Source organism: Coffea eugenioides, unplaced genomic scaffold, assembly GCF_003713205.1.
Source record: "Coffea eugenioides isolate CCC68of unplaced genomic scaffold, Ceug_1.0 ScVebR1_3595;HRSCAF=4978, whole genome shotgun sequence".
NCBI classification, from domain to species: Eukaryota; Viridiplantae; Streptophyta; class Magnoliopsida; order Gentianales; family Rubiaceae; genus Coffea; species Coffea eugenioides.
The window spans coordinates 656854-674528 of record NW_020864187.1 but is presented as its reverse complement, the minus strand read 5'-3'; the positions used below and the strand labels follow the sequence as shown (position 1 = coordinate 674528).

The 17675-nt window shown below is 37.6% G+C and overlaps 1 protein-coding gene across 1 annotated transcript; it reads left to right on the top strand.

The window, feature by feature from the left end:
- Positions 1 to 13743: 13743 nt before the first annotated feature.
- LOC113758073 lies at positions 13744 to 15564 on the top strand. Its single transcript, XM_027301104.1, has one exon. It carries the CDS (start codon positions 13744 to 13746, stop codon positions 15562 to 15564), a length of 1821 nt encoding a protein of 606 aa, XP_027156905.1.
- The last annotated feature ends 2111 nt before the right edge of the window (positions 15565 to 17675 follow it).

Sequence of the window (17675 nt, the reverse complement as noted above, 5' to 3'; positions counted from 1 at the left end):
AGAATCCACACAAAGGAAGTTCATGACATTTTGGATACCACAAGCCAAAATTTAAGGTTCCTTTAAGATATCTCAAGATTCTTTTTACCGCATTCAAGTGTGATTCCTTTGGACAGGATTGAAATCGAGCACATAAACACACAGCAAACATGATGTCAGGCCTACTAGCAGTTAAATAAAGTAAACTTCCAATCATACCTCTGTACTTCTTCTCCTCAACTTTTGTACCTTCTTCATCTTTGTCAAGTTTGGTAGATGTGCACATAGGTGTCCCAACAGGCTTTGAATCCTCCATTCCGAATCTTTTCAGCAACTCCTTGGTGTATTTTGTTTGATTTATAAATGTTCCATCTTGGGTTTGAATCACTTGGAGTCCAAGGAAGAAGTTCAGTTCTCCCATCATACTCATTTCAAATTCTTTTTGCATGATGATGGAAAAGTCCTTGCACAATTTTTCATTAGTAGCACCAAATATGATATCATCCACATATATTTGTACAATCAAAAGATCTCGTGAGCTTTGTTTTGTAAAAAGTGTAGTGTCTACAATGCCTCTTTTAAAACCATTTTCAATAAAAAATCCACTCAGACGTTCATACCATGCTCTAGGAGCTTGTTTTAATCCATATAAAGCTTTTGAGAGTTTAAACACGTGATCTGGATAAGATTCATTTTCAAAACCAGGAGGTTGGTCAACATAGACTTCTTGATCTATAAATCCATTTAAGAAGGCACTCTTAACATCCATTTGAAATAATTTAAAATTCTTGAAACATGCAAATGCTAAAAACATTCTTATGGATTCCAGCCTAGCTACTGGTGCAAAAGACTCATCAAAGTCTATTCCCTCTTCTTGAGTGTATCCCTTAGCCACCAGTCTAGCCTTATTTCTAACAATCTCCCCTTTATCATTCATTTTGTTTCTAAAAACCCATTTAGTGCCAATGATAGGATGGCCTTGTGGTCTGGCAACCAGGGTCCAAACTTCGTTTCTTTCAAATTGGATTAACTCTTCTTCCATAGCTAAAATCCAGTGCTCATCATTCAATGCATCAACAACATTTTTAGGTTCAATATGTGATACAAAAGCAAGATTATCTACCAGGTGTCTAGAGGAACGAGTCCTGACCTTTTCAGAAGGATCACCAATTATAAGCTCCCTGGGATGATTATGAGCAAATTTCCATGCTCTTGGAAGATCATTAGGAGTAGTGGTATCTCTATTATTCACTTCTTCAGCTGGACTGACCTGAGCATCAGTATCCTTTGAATCAGTTTCTGGTGAGGCAGAGTGTGACGACCCCACTTCCCCCTCAGGCGAACCAAAGGGTTCGGCGGGCCGCCTGCCCAGCTCTCGCCGGGACTCACTACAAAACTCAAGCATGAATATAATCGATGGTTCTTAAAAGCTCATACGGAGTATAATATATCCACCAGTCCAACATACCAAAGTACAAGTCCAATACTTCATCTTAATTGTCATACTAATAACTTAAGTACAATCCTTATGTTTGCAATTCAAATCATTCTTACAAAAGTATAATCCCAAAAATATCATGAGATTTACATTCACTTCAACCACAAGTACATCATACCAAAAAGTTCCACAAATCTTTCAAAATAACCGTTACATTTCACAAAGAAAATCAACCACAATCCAGATAATGGATAATCCACGGTACTCCAAATCCTTGCGCTTGAGTAACTATCCTTCTCGAGCCCTGCATAGAACTAAAATGTTTTTGGGGGTGAGCTAAAGCTCAATGAGGTTTCAAAAGGGAAAATCAAGTATTTATAAACCAGTGCGTAAGCGTTACTTTGGAAACACATGTAGAAGTAATACTTTTGTTGGCAACTTTATTATGAGCACAACTCATAAATCATTTAAAAACCACTAACATACATTTGGAATGCATGATCACATAAATATATTTTCATGAATTTTAGTCAAACAAATAGTGGCTCGTCCGACTAGAAGATCATTACAAGGATTGCTTCGTCTCAGAGATTAATGCTCATGAGGAGTCTTACCCGAGAAATGTCAACTAGGAGAGCAATAACAGTATTAATAGTAAAGCAAACACAAAAGGATACAGTACTCGGTCCACTTCCGTCCTTATAACTCCCGTTGGTAACTCCTTCGGTTGACTGGCCATCACCTTATCCCTCCAGTGGTAATACTCAAGTATACCATAATACAGTGCCCAGGGTTATCAACCTATCCGACCGAGTCCGCTTCTGGCTCGAATAGGTGATAACGAAGGGGAGAAGGCCTTGTTCAGCCAATGTGATAAAGTACACATGGCCTACAGCATACGCAAATAACATATAAACAATGAAATATTGAACAGTTAAGCAATACAACAACAGTTAGGTCGAGTGCGATAAAGTACACACTCGCCTAGAAATAAGTACTTTTCATTCAAATGAACAAGATTCATCAAGTATTAGACCACTTAGGCATGAAAGAAGCACTCATCAAATCACATCACGTAAATATATATAAGCAATTTTACAAGTAGTGGTTATAAAAGTTCGAGAAGCAATTTTGTGCAAAACAGTTTGGAATCCCTCACCGTAATCCGGAGCAAAGCAAGAGCAAAAGCAGGAAATTAAAAGAGTTTCTCGGTGTCCTCTGAATCACCTGAGATTAATCACAATTACAAATTACCTAGATGCTCGATTAAGGCGAATAAAGAAAACCTCTTAGATACACACACTCAAGCCTCAAGCTCAAACAAATTGAAATAGGAAGTTTTAACTTAATCATTGGTATAAAACCAAAAGGAATTTAAAAGTCCCATTTCCGAGATAAATCGTGGCAAGGACTATCAATTTCAAAAGAAGGGTAAAATGCTTAATTTGGCACGGAAATCGAGAAGGTGAAAAATGTGTTCGTACTAGAAAATTTTCAATAAAAGCTCAAGTACTAGAGTATAAGTGAAAAAGAATCATGTTTCCTTGCCGAGCAAGTTTTCTACACTTTTCATTTAAATTTTAAATATTAACGCGCTATTCTCAATCTCTATAACTTGATAGTAAGATAAAATAATTCCACAAAGCTTGATTTAAAAGTACTCAAATTCAACAGACCAAAACGGACTTCACGATTTCAAATTATTTGCACATTGTATTCCTGGTTGCCAAAATAGCTAAATCACAATTCAAACATCAATTTCACTAGGGCTTCATCAATCATTAGCCCTAGGTCTCCACAGATTCAATTCCAAATAAAATTCAACAAGGGAAGTCCAAGGTATCAAGACAATCCAAAACGCAAACCAGGGAACTTCCAAGCACATTTTAGCCAACTACTTGAACAATTTATTAAAATTAAATTCTTGCAAAAACTACTCAAATGGTCAAGAGCTTCATCAATCATTAGCTCTTGACAACCAATACACACTTTCAAATACCAATTCATTCAAAACAAGAACAAAAGCTACAACCAACTTGAGATCCAAATGATTCCAAGAATCTAAAATATCCATTAAACTTTCCACTTTTACTTGCTAGAATCACTATACATATAGATTATAATCTGTCCAAACCAAGCTAAAGTAAATAATACACAAATCCAGCAAATAAACTCACCAAAAGTCCCAACCAGTTTGGTCATGCTGGAAAATATTTTCCTTAAAAAATTGCTTTAGTTCATGTTCCACAAATCAAACAATTATGAAAATTATACTGTTGTAGAATAGATTTTTAATACTATCACATCCCAGAAGACATTTTTCAGAGATTCAAATCACAAATAGGCCAAATATTCGATCCAAGTCAAGAATTCAGTTTCCTGAGGAAACAGGACATTCAAACAGGACAGCCTACTTTGAGGAATCACGGACAGCAGTACACATGGAGGAAAAATATGAAATTTCTACAAAACAAAGGTCCATGACTCTAGTTTCAAATGCCACTGACGGCACCTCAATTGGATTTTCCTACACCAAGATATAAGCATTTTACTGAGACTGGTCAGAGAAATCCGAAAATCTGGAAACTCATTTTTCACTTGTGAAAAACTCCTTTTTCTCTTTTAAAACCATAAGACTCTTATTCAAACCATCATACATTTAAGTATGACATTCATACCAGCATATACCAAAGCAAATAACGCTTAATTCCAATAAATTATTCCACCAAAAAGTCCCCATAAATCTGTCATCAGCTAAGATAAAATTTTCCAGCAATTGATAGTTTATTTATATAGCTTTTGTTCCTAGTTTTCTTCAATTCTTACCTCAGCTCAACATGAAAAAGGTGATTAGCAAGCCTCAAGCAAATCTTAAACATCCAATACGAAAATCTGAATTGAAATTCGAAAACAAAACTAATTAAATCTCACCTCCTTCTCTCGACCAAGCTGGAATATTTTGCAGCAGAAAATTTCCCTCGGTTTCAATCCACAATTCAACTTTTCCTCAGATTTTCTTCCATTAAGCTTCACTTAATACTTAAAGCTAACAATCTATATGCAATTCATAACAAAATTTTCCATTTGACAGCAATTACAAATGCAAACAAACATGAAGTCTCTCGGCTATTCCAGAAAATTTCCAGCAGCTAAGTTAGACGCAAATCTGGATTTTCTTCAGCTAAAACCTTGTATTAGGTACTCAAAACCAACATGCATGACTAATCAATGTATTAATTATCAGTCCCAGTTCAAATTAGGTTCGGTCATCAACAACATTCAACCACAAAACCAGAATTTTTGTTCACTGCTCTCGGATGAGCTTGCATGAAGCAGAGTCGTGTATTATTTTTCCCTTCTAGCATAATACGGCTAATTAACTTCATGCATGGTTTAAACTTCTTGTTTTCAGTTAGTTAAACACATTTCTAAGATCAGATTATCACAGATTAGCTAATTAAAGTTACAAAAATCCAGCTCACACATTCAGCAGCTTCAATTCATTCCAAACCAGATTTCTTGAGTCACAATTCTTCATCTAACCTCACCAGTCCACATGCATGCTTAAAGACAGCTTCATCATCCCATATACATCTCATCTAAGTTCAGAAATTACCTTAGCTTGAAGTCTAACACACACGACTAGCGGCTGCAAAACTCTTCCTTCTTGGTCAGACCAGAATTTCAGTCGGTCCACTCCTCCTTTCTCTCGTCCAAGCTTGCGACTGAAATGGAGGATGTTTAGCTCACAGCCCTCTTCACTACCTCACGGTTGGATTGGGTATAGAGCAGCAGGTTCCATTTTTTTTTCTAGCTCACGGATGGAAGATGTTGCAGCTCGGCCTCTCACTCTCTCTCGGTCGATACTCACGAGGTAAGTCTCTCCCTCACTCTTTTGTTGTTGGTCCAAAGCAGAATGAGGTTGTGAAGGGTGGTGGTGTTGCGGTATTTAGGAGAAGAGGTTGAGTGTGCAGGAGGGTGGAGTGTGAAGGTGGTGAAAGAAATGTATTGGCCGAGTGAGAGGTGAGGTAATTATGTTGTCCGAAATTTGCTGGGTTTGCATGGTGGTTTTGGTGAGCTTGGGAGGGTAGTTTAGTCTTTTCACATTCCTTCTAATGAACACTTAAGTCCTTGATTCTAGTTTGATCCCAAAAATTTATTCCGAATGTAATTGAACCTCCTAATGATGCGCTAATCTCACGAGCAATTATCGTAATTTTTACGTCCTACACGTATCTAGTATACATGTATTGTAAAATTTATCGATGGTATCTTAATACTAAGGTTTTTGTATACCCTTAATCTTATTCGGAAAGAATGTTAGCTACTGCAAATTAAGGAATTTATTTTTAAAGAGTAAACTTAATATAACTCAAGAATTATTACTTTTGTATAATAAAACCGAATAATTCAATGTTGGCATAGTTATATTATTTATTTCATAAAAATTATCTTTACACTTTTATTTCAAAACAATTAGTTACAATACTAGAATTCAAAGAAATTAATGATTAGATCAATGAAATAGTTTACCATCGAAATATGAAGTTAATGTAACAAAACTAAGAAGTTTAGTAGTTTAGCACAATTCTTTTATTTTGCACATAACGTTTATTTCTACGCACTTATTTAAAAACAATTAGACTTAGTGCTAAAATTTATTAAAGAATTAAAATGCAAATGAAATATGCACTGATATTTATATGTCTATTTTCAGGGTTCTCACACAGAGTCATGATCATTGATTGCTAGCTTCTTCAGTTCTTCTTGAACACCTGTGTCATCATCTTCACCACAACTCATAGAGATGTCACCATTAGATTCATCAAAAGTAATGTGTATAGCCTCCTCTATAATCAATGTTCTACGATTATAAACTCTGAAACCTCTTTTGTTTTCACAATAACCCAAGAAAATTCCCTCATCAGATTTCTTGTCAAACTTTCCAAGATGTTCCTTGATATTCAAAATGAAACATTTACAACCAAATACTTTGAAGTAACCGACAACAGGCTTTTTGTCATACATGAGCTCATATGAAGTTTTGTTCAAAATTGGTCTTAGAAGAACTCTATTCATGGTATAACAGGCTGTGTTTATGGCTTCAGCCCAAAAATATTTTGGTAAATTGCATACACTAAGCATGGTTCTAGCAGCCTCTTGGAGAGTTCTATTTTTTCTTTCTACAACTCCATTTTGTTGAGGGACTCTAGCAATAGAGAATTCATGAGTAATACCATTATGATCACAAAATTCTGGAAAACCACAGAACTTGAATTCTGTCCCATTATCACTTCTAATCCTGACAATTTTCAAGCCAAGCAGATTTTGTACTTTAGCAAATAATGAGGTAAAATTCTTAAAGGCATCATCTTTATGAGCAAGGAATATCACCCAAGTATATCGAGAATGTAGACACCAAATTTTTGGTGTAATTTCATTTACTATTTATTTTTAGTTTTTTATTTTGTCGTGTTAGTTTTATTCGATTTTTAGTTTTTAGTTTATAGTTTTATTATTTTTAAGTTTTAGCATAGAATTTCTCGAAATGAAAAGAAAAGCATTCAAAAAAAAAAATAATAATAATATGTTTTAATTGTTTTGATAATTCAATGTTTTCTTGGGAAAAATGAAAAAAATGAAAATTGAAAATGAAAAAAAGGAAAAGAAAAATGATAAAAATTGCAACTTTGCTGTTTATTATTTCTAGTTTATTTATTTATTTTTATCTGATGTTAATCAAATTGTTGGTTTTTACTTAATTTTATTATCATTTTTGCTAAATTATTTAAAAAAGAGAAACAAAAGGGAAAAAGAGGAGAGAAAAAGAAAAGAAAATTAGCATTTCATTTTTATCCTTTTATGTCTATTTCCGCTCGTTGTATTTAATTTTTTCTTCATTAGTTTTTTTTTTATTAATTAGTTATCTATATTTGTTAAGTTGTTTAAAAAAAAAAAAAAAAAAAAAAAATTGCAATGCGGCATGCAAGCTGCGTTTTATCGCAGCTTGCAAAGAAGGACTCAGGGCAGCTCCTTAGCTGCAATTTAGGAGAGATGACCGAGAGAGTTTAGGGTTGATGTTCCATATAAAAGCCAAGAGAGGTTGATAGCCGAAAAAGAAAAAGGAAAGGAACGAACGGCAAAAGAAAAAACCAGAGAAAGAGAACACGGCCGGCTAAGGAAAACTGAGAGGGGGCAGTTAACGACGGTAGAAAGAAAACAAAAGAGAAAGGGGGGATAGTCGACTGAAAAAAAGGGAGAGAGGTTGACAGCTAGAATCTGGGGTTGAGGGTTTGGAAAAGGAAAAACCGACAAAAGAAAAATCTGAGAAAAGTCTGTGACTTGAGAGGAGGGAGACGGCTGGAGAGTTTGGGATTGGAGAGATAGAGTGAAGAAAGGAGCAACATAGGAGGTTGGCGGCTGAAAACTTGAAAGGGAGGTCGGATGAAGTCTTGAGTATCCGGGGGAGCTTTGAGGGAAAAGAAACCGAGAGAGGGTGGATAGAAAAGGAGCAGCGGCTAGGGTAGAAAGGCGAACAGAAAATCAGAAAAGGAAGAAGAAATTTTCTGCAAAATTTTCGGCAGAACGGGCTGATTTTCGGCACACCTTGCGGCATGATTATCTCCGGTCTGGTTGTTCAATCCGATTGGATTTTTGTTTCTGCACCAAGTGGGGAGTAAGGGGAAGGTTTCTTGTTCAGAAATTGTTCGCAAATAACAACGGGAAGATCGTCAAATCTGGCCACCAAGGAGCCGCTCTGCCTGCACTGCACCGAACGAAAACACAGCAGAAACTTTTGTTTCGGCCCAGCAATTCAGGTGATCGTTTCTGAGCCTCTCCCATACTCGTTTACGTCCCTCATTGTTTATAGATGGAAACAATTTCCTTTGGCTAAAACTTTCATGAAATTTCAGAATTCTTGCGTGAGCTTTTCCTTTTCTTTTGAATGAATTGTTGTTCCTCGGGTTTTATTTGTTTCTGATATTGCGAAAAAGCTGTCTTTTGTGGTTTGAATTCATCAAAAGATTAGGATGGGTCAATGCTCAATGGTCTTGGGGATTGGTTAAGTGAATGTTGGCTTTTGACGTTTCCATCTTAAGCTACAAGATGTTGACCTTTGTCTAGTTTTCGGTTGTTGTGAGATTTTCTGTTTGGATACTCAGACGATTTGTTTAGATTGCATTAATTAAAATGGGATGAAGTCCTTGTGGTTTTTAGATTGACAAATGTATAGTTTTTTGTTTGAGTTTGCGAATGATTTTGTTAGAGAAGCTTGCAAAAATTGCAGCAAGTTTCATTCGTTGTTGCTGAAAGTCTTTTGTTGCTGGAATGGTTTTTGTACCAAATTTGCATAGAAATCATCTTCGTTTTGGCTCTTGCATGCATGATGAAGTATTTGGGGATGATGAAGTTGATGGGAACTTGGGGAGGGATCTTTGTTGAGATAGTTGTTTAAAGTTTGCCGTGGCTTATGGCTGTTTGTCTTTGTTAGATAATTTCCAGTTTTTGTTGTAGAATAGAGTAGATTCATCCAGCTGCATGATCTTATGTTAGGCTCCAAATCCTATGTTATCTAGTTATAATGATGGCTAAGCATTAGAGTTACATGAAAAGACTTCATTTATGCAAGATCAAGTGTTTTGTTTTGGTTGCTATTGTTGTTGCTATAACAGAAGATAGGATTGCAGCAAGCTTCATACATGAATTGCAGAAGCTCAAATTTTCTACGTAGTTGCATGGAATTTACATGCAAATAGTTTCCAAAATTACAGTCCAACCCCTTGGCTTCTAATTAATGTTTCCATGGCCCAAAAATCTGGAAATTTGAACTAATTTTGCCCTCTTAAGCTTATTCCTCTGTTTGCATATTTTATGCGATTTGTTGGATAGATTAATTCTGAGATTTGGATTATAATTATGGCCTAATAATTTTAGTTGATTTGCTAATCTTGTTAGGTTTGGTATTATGATTTGGGTTGTGGGTAAGCATAATTTGTTTGGGTTTGATAAGTGGATTGATGACTTGTTTTTCTGGGTTGTGACATGGGCTTGAGGAATGAAGCCCATCTGTTTTAGTTGCATTTTGTTCGGACTTGAAGATAGGCTGGCCTGCTTGTGCTCTTAAGGTTTTCGATTGGGCTAAGGAGGTTTGGGCCCAAACAAATAAATAAGATGGCCCATTCCCATTTGTGTTGGACTTTCGTGGGCTGGTAAGGGGTCTTGGCCCACGAAATAAATACCAATGGCCCAATGGCCTGTTTTGCCAAGAAGCCTGATAACGAAATTTCATTCCAGTCCCCTGACTTCCGAGTGCTTTCACTATGGCCCCAACAACTTTCAATTTCATTCAATTGGGTCCCTAATTTAATCGCAAATAGGCCCCTAAACTTTGTTTTTCTTTAATTTTGACCTCCAAATTTTGTCAATCTGTGCAATCAGGTCCTTTCTTCTTGTAACTTCTTAAATGTGGATTGTTGACATGATTTAATTGATTCAAATTCATGCTTATTTTTTATCCTTTGTGATTATTTGCCAAATAAATTGGTACCTTGACCTTTTTATTGTTTTGAAACTAATATCTCATTTACTCGATTTCCATTGCAAGGGAGGTAACTTCTATATTCTTGAGTTTATTTGACCCTATGTGCTCCTATGTGTTATGTGAAATTGCATGCCTACTCCGCTTTCCCTACCTTCCTGCGTGCATTTACTGGCTTTTACTTTTATTTAAGATAGGGCTCGGAGAGCCTCTGGTCCACTTTCCCTTCCCCTTTATGCTTTTATGGGGTATGTGTACACCTCTTGGCTTGTAATAGATAGGGCTCGGAGAGCATCTGTCCATTTCCCCTTCCCCTTTATGCTTTTATGGGGTATGTGTACACCTCTTGGCTTGTAATAGATAGGGCTCGAAGAGCATTTGGTCCATTTCCTCTTCCCCTTGGTTGCTTGCTTTTGTTGCTACATGTTAAATTGCTTTATTAGGCTCTGGCATCTAGTCGAGCATGCTAAGTGCTATGTGCTATGTGTTTACGAGTATTTTGGCATGTCTACTTGCTTTCGTAGCCATGAATGAATGGAATGGATGAATGTACGTTTCCGCTAGTCCAACGCTAGTCGGAATTCATGGAATGGGCTAGTCCAATGCTAGACCCTTAGGGATTTCCCCTCGTTAGCACATCATTTGCTTGTTCACCACATATCATGCATTCTTGTTAGTTTTATCATTTTGCATGCCCCTCGAACCCCTTTTCCCTCCATTTTAGAATTTTTGCATTTCATGCTAGTTACAGGGTTCATTTGCTTGAGAGTCCCCTTAAATATGGGATATAGACGAGTGTGGCTTTTTCTAAAGCCTTAGCACGCTTATATCCTCTCTATAAAAGGGCAAATTGAGTCACGATTTAGGTCTCCCCGTCCCAATATGCATGAATTCCCTAGGCTCATGCATTCTAAGTCCACTCCATCATTACACTTTCACTTTTCCTCTCATTTGCACACGTACACCTTTTTATCCTTTCACTTGCACATGAACACTTTCCCTCTCATTTGCACACGTACACCTTTTTATCCTTTCACTTGCACATGAACACTTTTCCTCCCATTTTTGCACACATGCACCCTTGAGTTTCTTCACTTGCACACGAACACTTTTATCATTACTTGCACACATGCACTTCATATTATCATTTCACATACCGTACATTGCCCACTCACGTGCACACTTTCATTTACATATTTATTTTCTTTTATTACTTTTTCAAACTCATGTCCTCACATTGCACGCATGCATTCCATTCATTTGCATCCCACTTGCATTATTCGTGACTTCTTCAAAGGATTGATATTGGGCTTCACAATTAATGTGATTGGCACCACTCAACCTTTGAAGGGAAATTTCCCCCAATTCCCCTAGGTCTAGGGTTTGCATTCATGTAGGGCACTCAAATGTAATAAATTCTTTGGTTAAAACAAGAAAATCTTTGATTAAATCAACGCAACTAGCCTTGGCTAGGTCAAAGGGGTGCCTTGGATTCTATCCTTGCCTTCCCCTTTGTCAAACGTGACTCCCGAACCTTTTTCTTTGGTTTACGTAGACTAGGAGTCGTTTTAAAAAGGGTTTATTACTACTTGACTTTAAAAACTCATTTTTGGGTGACTTGGTACACCTTAAACCATTACCAAGTGGCGACTCCAAACTTTTCATTTCAAAACCCTTTTTAAAACTATTTTTTGGCCAAATCGTCGCTTTCCAAAGTCCCATGGCCTTTACTTTTACTTTGCACACGTTCACACACCACACTTCACACATCATACATTCGACGATCGAAAAGTGGGGCGCGACAGTTGGCGACTCCACTGGGGACATTCGAGAGTCCGAGCAAATTTGATTTAATCAACCTTTTCCTTCTTTTAACCTTTTCATATATTACATTTGGGTGTTTTAGGGTTGCATTTTTTTTCCTTTTTAGGATTTTGCATCACTCGCGTCTCAAACCAATCCCTCGACTCATGAATGTATGTTTGGATGTATGTTTACTTATTTATCTCGCGCTTGCATTGCACTTGGGAGGGGGTGTGTCACCTTTAGAGCCTCGCGTGGTTCTCAACCCCTTCCCTCAAAATAGGGGAACACTTCATACGTGCATATTTACTTGCTTTATCCCATTTTATTTTGTTTTTCGTGGGCGTTTCCCACACCGCCTTGTAGGATTAGGATCGATCGCCTTGGGTAGGCGGCTGGTGTGCTCTGCGCCCATAGCGCTACCTAAGGGATCACTCGAGCCACCGATCAAAGGCCCTGGGAGTGATGACCCTTCGCCTTTAGGTCTGAAGGCTTGGGAGCCGAAGCTTTATCGAGTCTAGGCATTAGTGAACCCCAGCCTCATGCATCCATATTAGCATTTTCCTAGGCTAGAGTCAGCCTCACCCTATTTTAAGCACATTAGGCACGAGGGAAGGGGTTCCACCCCTTCTACCTGCTTTATTGTATTTCTTCTTCTTAATTGCTCCCAATGTGTTATGTGTACTATTAATTGCACTAACCATTCTTTTGTTTTCTTGGATTGCATTCATGTGCCTTAGCAATAAGAGGCCTTTTTGGGCACTCTTTTAGTGACTCACCCACTAGATAGCTCACATGTTTAAATTTCAGTTATTGCACTTGATTTTCAATAAATACACTTCATTTTAGACCTTTTTCCCCCCGTTGCATTATTTATATCCTTTAGGCCATATTTGTCACATATTTACATCGCTTTAATAACTGGCATCATGCATCCACCCTAGAAAGGGAATGCCATTTAGGGGATCCCGTGTTAGGAATAAACCACCCCATGTCTCGGATATATAATCCAAATGAGACTTGCACGTTTACCTTTCTCGTACCATCCGAAGGGGTAGTGCACAAGGTAAGGTAAAGATCCGATCATTCTCATGAAGCAATTTTTGGAATATGAGCATCTAATAATCACTTTTTGGCCATTTTCTCAAAATTGGTAAAATTCCCTTGCGTAAAAGGACATTAATTCGAAGAAAATTCACAAATGATTCCTCACTGTTGAGACGATAAATATAGAGGCCAAATTTTGATTTTAGAGGCTCATAGACCAAGGCATTGTAATGATTTCTTGAAACCACCCGGTGGGCGAATAATTCAATCGATTTTTGAACAAATCATCCATCTTATCCAATCCATTTGTTTTCAATTCATTCAATTGTAGTACAATCTAATCATTTTTGAATAAATTCATTTCATCCAATTCATTTGACCAATTTACCCTTTTTAGGGTCATCCGGTCGATTTTTGAATAAATTATCAATTCAATTGACCAAATTACCCTTTTTAGGGTCTTTTGACCAACTTACCCTTTCTAGGATCATCCGATCGATTTTTGAATAAATCGTCGATTCATTCGACCAATTTGACTTTTTTTTTTAGGGGTGATTTGGCCGATTTTGAATAAATCATGTACATTTCATTCATTTGGCCAAAATTTTCAAATTATTTTTCACTCAATGAATTGATCAGATCCATCAGGTATTGTATAGTGCATGCTCTGGAGGACTGCATTTTCATTCTAGGCCTACCCTTGGCACAAAAAGGGCTCCCTCAATAGGACATGCATCCGAATTTTTTGGATATTTACTAACTCTTGTCTTTTTCTTTTTTCTTTTTTTTTTTCTTTATTCTTTTGGAAAAAGCTAAGCGAGGGCTAAAATCTAAAAGCAAGTCATCTCATATTTTCAGGTAATGTTTAAATATAGCTACCCGGAAAAGCCCCGTTATCACTCGATCACGTAGCCGAGCTTCAAGAGATAGTGTAAACATGAGTACCCATCCAGAGTCATCTGATAGGCCTGCAACCACATCACCGTTTGACTTGGCGAATCTGGGAGCTCAGCTGAGTGAAGTTTTCAGCCGATTTAATGAGCTGAGCGTTGAAATGATGACCCAACGGCGCGTAATCGATCAATTGGTCACTGGAGGGGCTAGCGGTGAGCAGCAACATGAATCCTTACCCCTGGCCCAATCTGAACCAATACTTTTACCTTATGCTCAAATCTCTGTTACTTCACAAGCTATGAATCCACCTGAAGAAACCTTTACATATCCCACTCATGGCCCACCACCTATTTATGCACCCAACATCCAAATTAACCCTCCTCATGTCCAAATTCCCCAAAATTATCCGCCAATTACTATGAGCATGCCATTCGAATCACAGGGACCTCATTATTATCCCACCGCTGAGCCATTCATCCTCAATACCGCCGCTCAAGGAAAAGTTGAAGTTGGGGAGTCATCTGTACCGATGGACAAGAACTTGCTAAAGAGATTAGATCGATTTGAGGAGTTTATAAGGAAAAGTCAAGGTGTGAGCAAGCAAGGAGGTCTAGACTACAGCGAACTATGCTTGTTTCCGGATATGCAATTGCCGATGGGTTTCAAAGCGCCCAAATTTAGCAAGTACGATGGAAATAGCAATCCCAAAACACACCTTCGGATGTTTGCAAACAAGCTAGGGAAGCCGATAGATGATGAGAATCTACCTGTGCGCCTATTTCCCGAGAGTCTAGAAGGCGACGCGTTGGATTGGTACTCCAATTTGAAGCCTGAGGATATGAAATCTTGGATGGATTTGTCAACCGCTTTTATGAGGCAGTATGAATACAATTGCGAGCTTGCTCCAACGAGGTCCACACTTGAGGGAACCAAAAGGAAGCCATCGGAGGACCACAAGACATATGCAAAAAGATGGAGAAAATTGGCTGCCAAAGTAGAGCCTCCCATGAATGAAAATGAGATTATTCGCACGTTCATCAAAGCTCATGACCCGCCCTATTTTGAGGAAATTTTTCGAATGACTGGGTGTTCCTTTGCAGAGATTGTCAATAAATTGGAAGAATATGACGAGTTTATAAAAGCAGGGAAAATTGTTAATGTTTTAGCTTTGAAGTCACAAGTGGAAGCAATGCAAAGTCAAGATAGCAATAACAAGAAATCCCAGTTCAAAAAGAGAGAAGAGGAAGCTTCGTTTGTCTCGAGTCGAGGCCCTGCTTTCCGACCTAGATTCCAGCAATCTCCCACCTATTCACCTCATTATCCACACCGACCATACCTTCAACCTGCTTATCATACCACTATTAACCATCCTCGACCTCGGCCAAATTACCCAAATATACCCACTACACCATATCATACTTTTCCACCTAACTTTCAAACCAGACCTCGCCCTCCTTATCATCCAAAATCCACTTTACCCGTCAACCCGAACTACAACTATCATCAAGCCACTGGCACCCAAGACCCGGCCCGATATAGAACTTTTACCAATCTAGGTCGGCCCCTTGATCAACTATATGAGCAGCTCGAGGCCGCGGGGAAAATTGGTGCAATACCTCCCAAAGTTTATACTAAAGGAGTTCCCCCCAGTTATGATCCCCAATCTTTTTGTGCCTATCATTCTGGAGCTCCTGGACATTCTACTGCCAATTGTTGGGTTCTTAAACATAAAATCCAAGACATGATTGAGGCCGGAGACATAATTTTGAGAGGGAGAGGAGAACAAGGCCCAGGTGTTAGCAAAAACCCTTTTCCTGCGTACAAAGATACTGCAGAGACTATTATCACTGATGAAGAGTTTTGAGAAATATATCAAGTACACTGTGAGGGAGAATGGAATAATCCAGAAGCCTTTTCGCGCTTGGAAGTTATCTAAAAGTGGATTGCAAGTTACATTCCCTTCTGAAGGGAATTTTGGTAAATCTAGGGGATTGCCATTGATTATGAATTATGGGAGAAATCATTTTGCATTGTTCATGTTGCATTTTCATTTTTGTAAATAGTTTTAACTCCAACGTCCTTTTAATGCAAATTTTTAGGATTAAATAGCGTGTTTTTTGTCCTTATGACGTTTTGTCATTCTTTTGAAAATACACAGTTTCATATATACTGTATTACTTACCCATTCTTTTCAGATGGCCGAGAATAAAATCCTCTGACTCTTTGGATATCACTGTTCCGAAGTTTGATTTCAAAATGAGGGGAATAGCAAAAAGACATCAGTGAATGTTTCAAAGGAACACAAATGGTATAAAGAGAAACTCAAGCTGAAATGGGATAACGATTTCAATAGTCACTTGATAAGAAACATCTGAATGCCATTTGCTATTGTCAGTGCTATCAAAAGAGAATGGCCCAAAGAAATAAAGCATTGAGGTAATTTGTGTCGGTATGAGAAAGAAAAAGAAAGAAGAGAAAAGGAAAAGAAAAGAAAAAGGAGAGGTTTCACCGTGAATGAGCAAGGTTCTTTTACCATCAAGAAGGTGTCGCATGGCAGAGTACTAGTTCTCACGTGAAGTGGAGTGGGCAAATTTTCCCTCAGCCGATCAATTCGGATATGTGTAAGAAATTCTTCATCTGAAAAACGAAAGTTTCCTTTCAAGGGTTAATGCAAAGAACGGAATAAAAGTCAGGCCCTCTTCTTTTCCCTTTGAGACATTTTATCCTTAGTTATCCTTTTTGAGCCTTCAGAATAAAATATTTCGTTTGGCAACCCCTGAGAATCGCAAACCCCACACTGGGGCAAGTTTGAGTTGAAAAAGGAAAGAAAAGACCCAAGAGGTGAAAAGTGCTAAAACAACAGAAAGCAAAAGACAGAAAAGAAAGAACCTCGGTCAAACATAAACTGGGGCAAATTTTCAAAAATTTCAAAGGAATGGCAAAAAGCCAAAGGAAAAATCAATCAAAAAAGAAAAAAAGAGAGCCTCAAATTGAGAATAACTGGGGCGAATTTGGTTTAACCCTAAAAAAGGGGGTTTGCAATAATGCGATCTCAGGTCATTTAAACCACTTTGAAAAATCCGCTTTCAAGCCTTAACTTTTCTAAGCACCTCACCAGACCCCATTACAAAAGCCAAAAAGTCCTGGCTTCCGTTCTTTGACATCACCTCTATTAAGGAAATTTTCTAAGTCACATGGCAAATGAGGTCAGTACGCCTTCACTTATTTTGTAAGGGAAGGGTTGTCGCACTGATGCCATTATTTCTTAAAACACATTTTTTTGAGTTGATAAAGGCTATTGGCAAGATTTGTTCATCAGGTGGAAATTCAAAAAGGGGCGCTTTTGGAAAAAAAGAAAGAAAAAAAGAGGAAAAAAAAGGAAAAAAGAAAAAATGAAAAGAAAGAAAGTGGAAGTAGCCTTAGTGAAAACCTGAAAGGGCGCTAAGGTAGAATTTCATGAGGAAAAGTGAGGTTGGGTTTAGAAAGCTGGTGATTCGGTTCATTTGGGATTCCTCCTCGCATGGCGATTTTTCCTATTGCCGACATTGAACTCCAGGCGGATGATATCTAAAGGGTCAAACGTGGCATTTTTATTCGAAGTCGGAACACTTTGGTTTCTCAAGCATAAATTGTCAAATTCATAGATTCATTGCTTTAAAATAAATTTTCTTTCAAAATAAATGATTGTTTTCATGTTACAGAAGTTTTTATCATGTTGTTGTGTAAATAGAATATTCTTTCATGAGTTTCATACTTTTATTTATCTCTTTGGGTTCATTAGATTTCAATCCCCCTGATTTATTGAAAATCCCTGGATACTAAGGGCCTTATTAGCATGCGAAGTCAATGGAATTTGATTAGATCGCAGAGCAAAGTTGAGATTCGGAATATCAAGGGCAAAACATCAAAGTACTCATGTTTACACATTTCTTGAAGGAGGAATTGATCGGATGGCGGTGGCATTATTTGTTTATT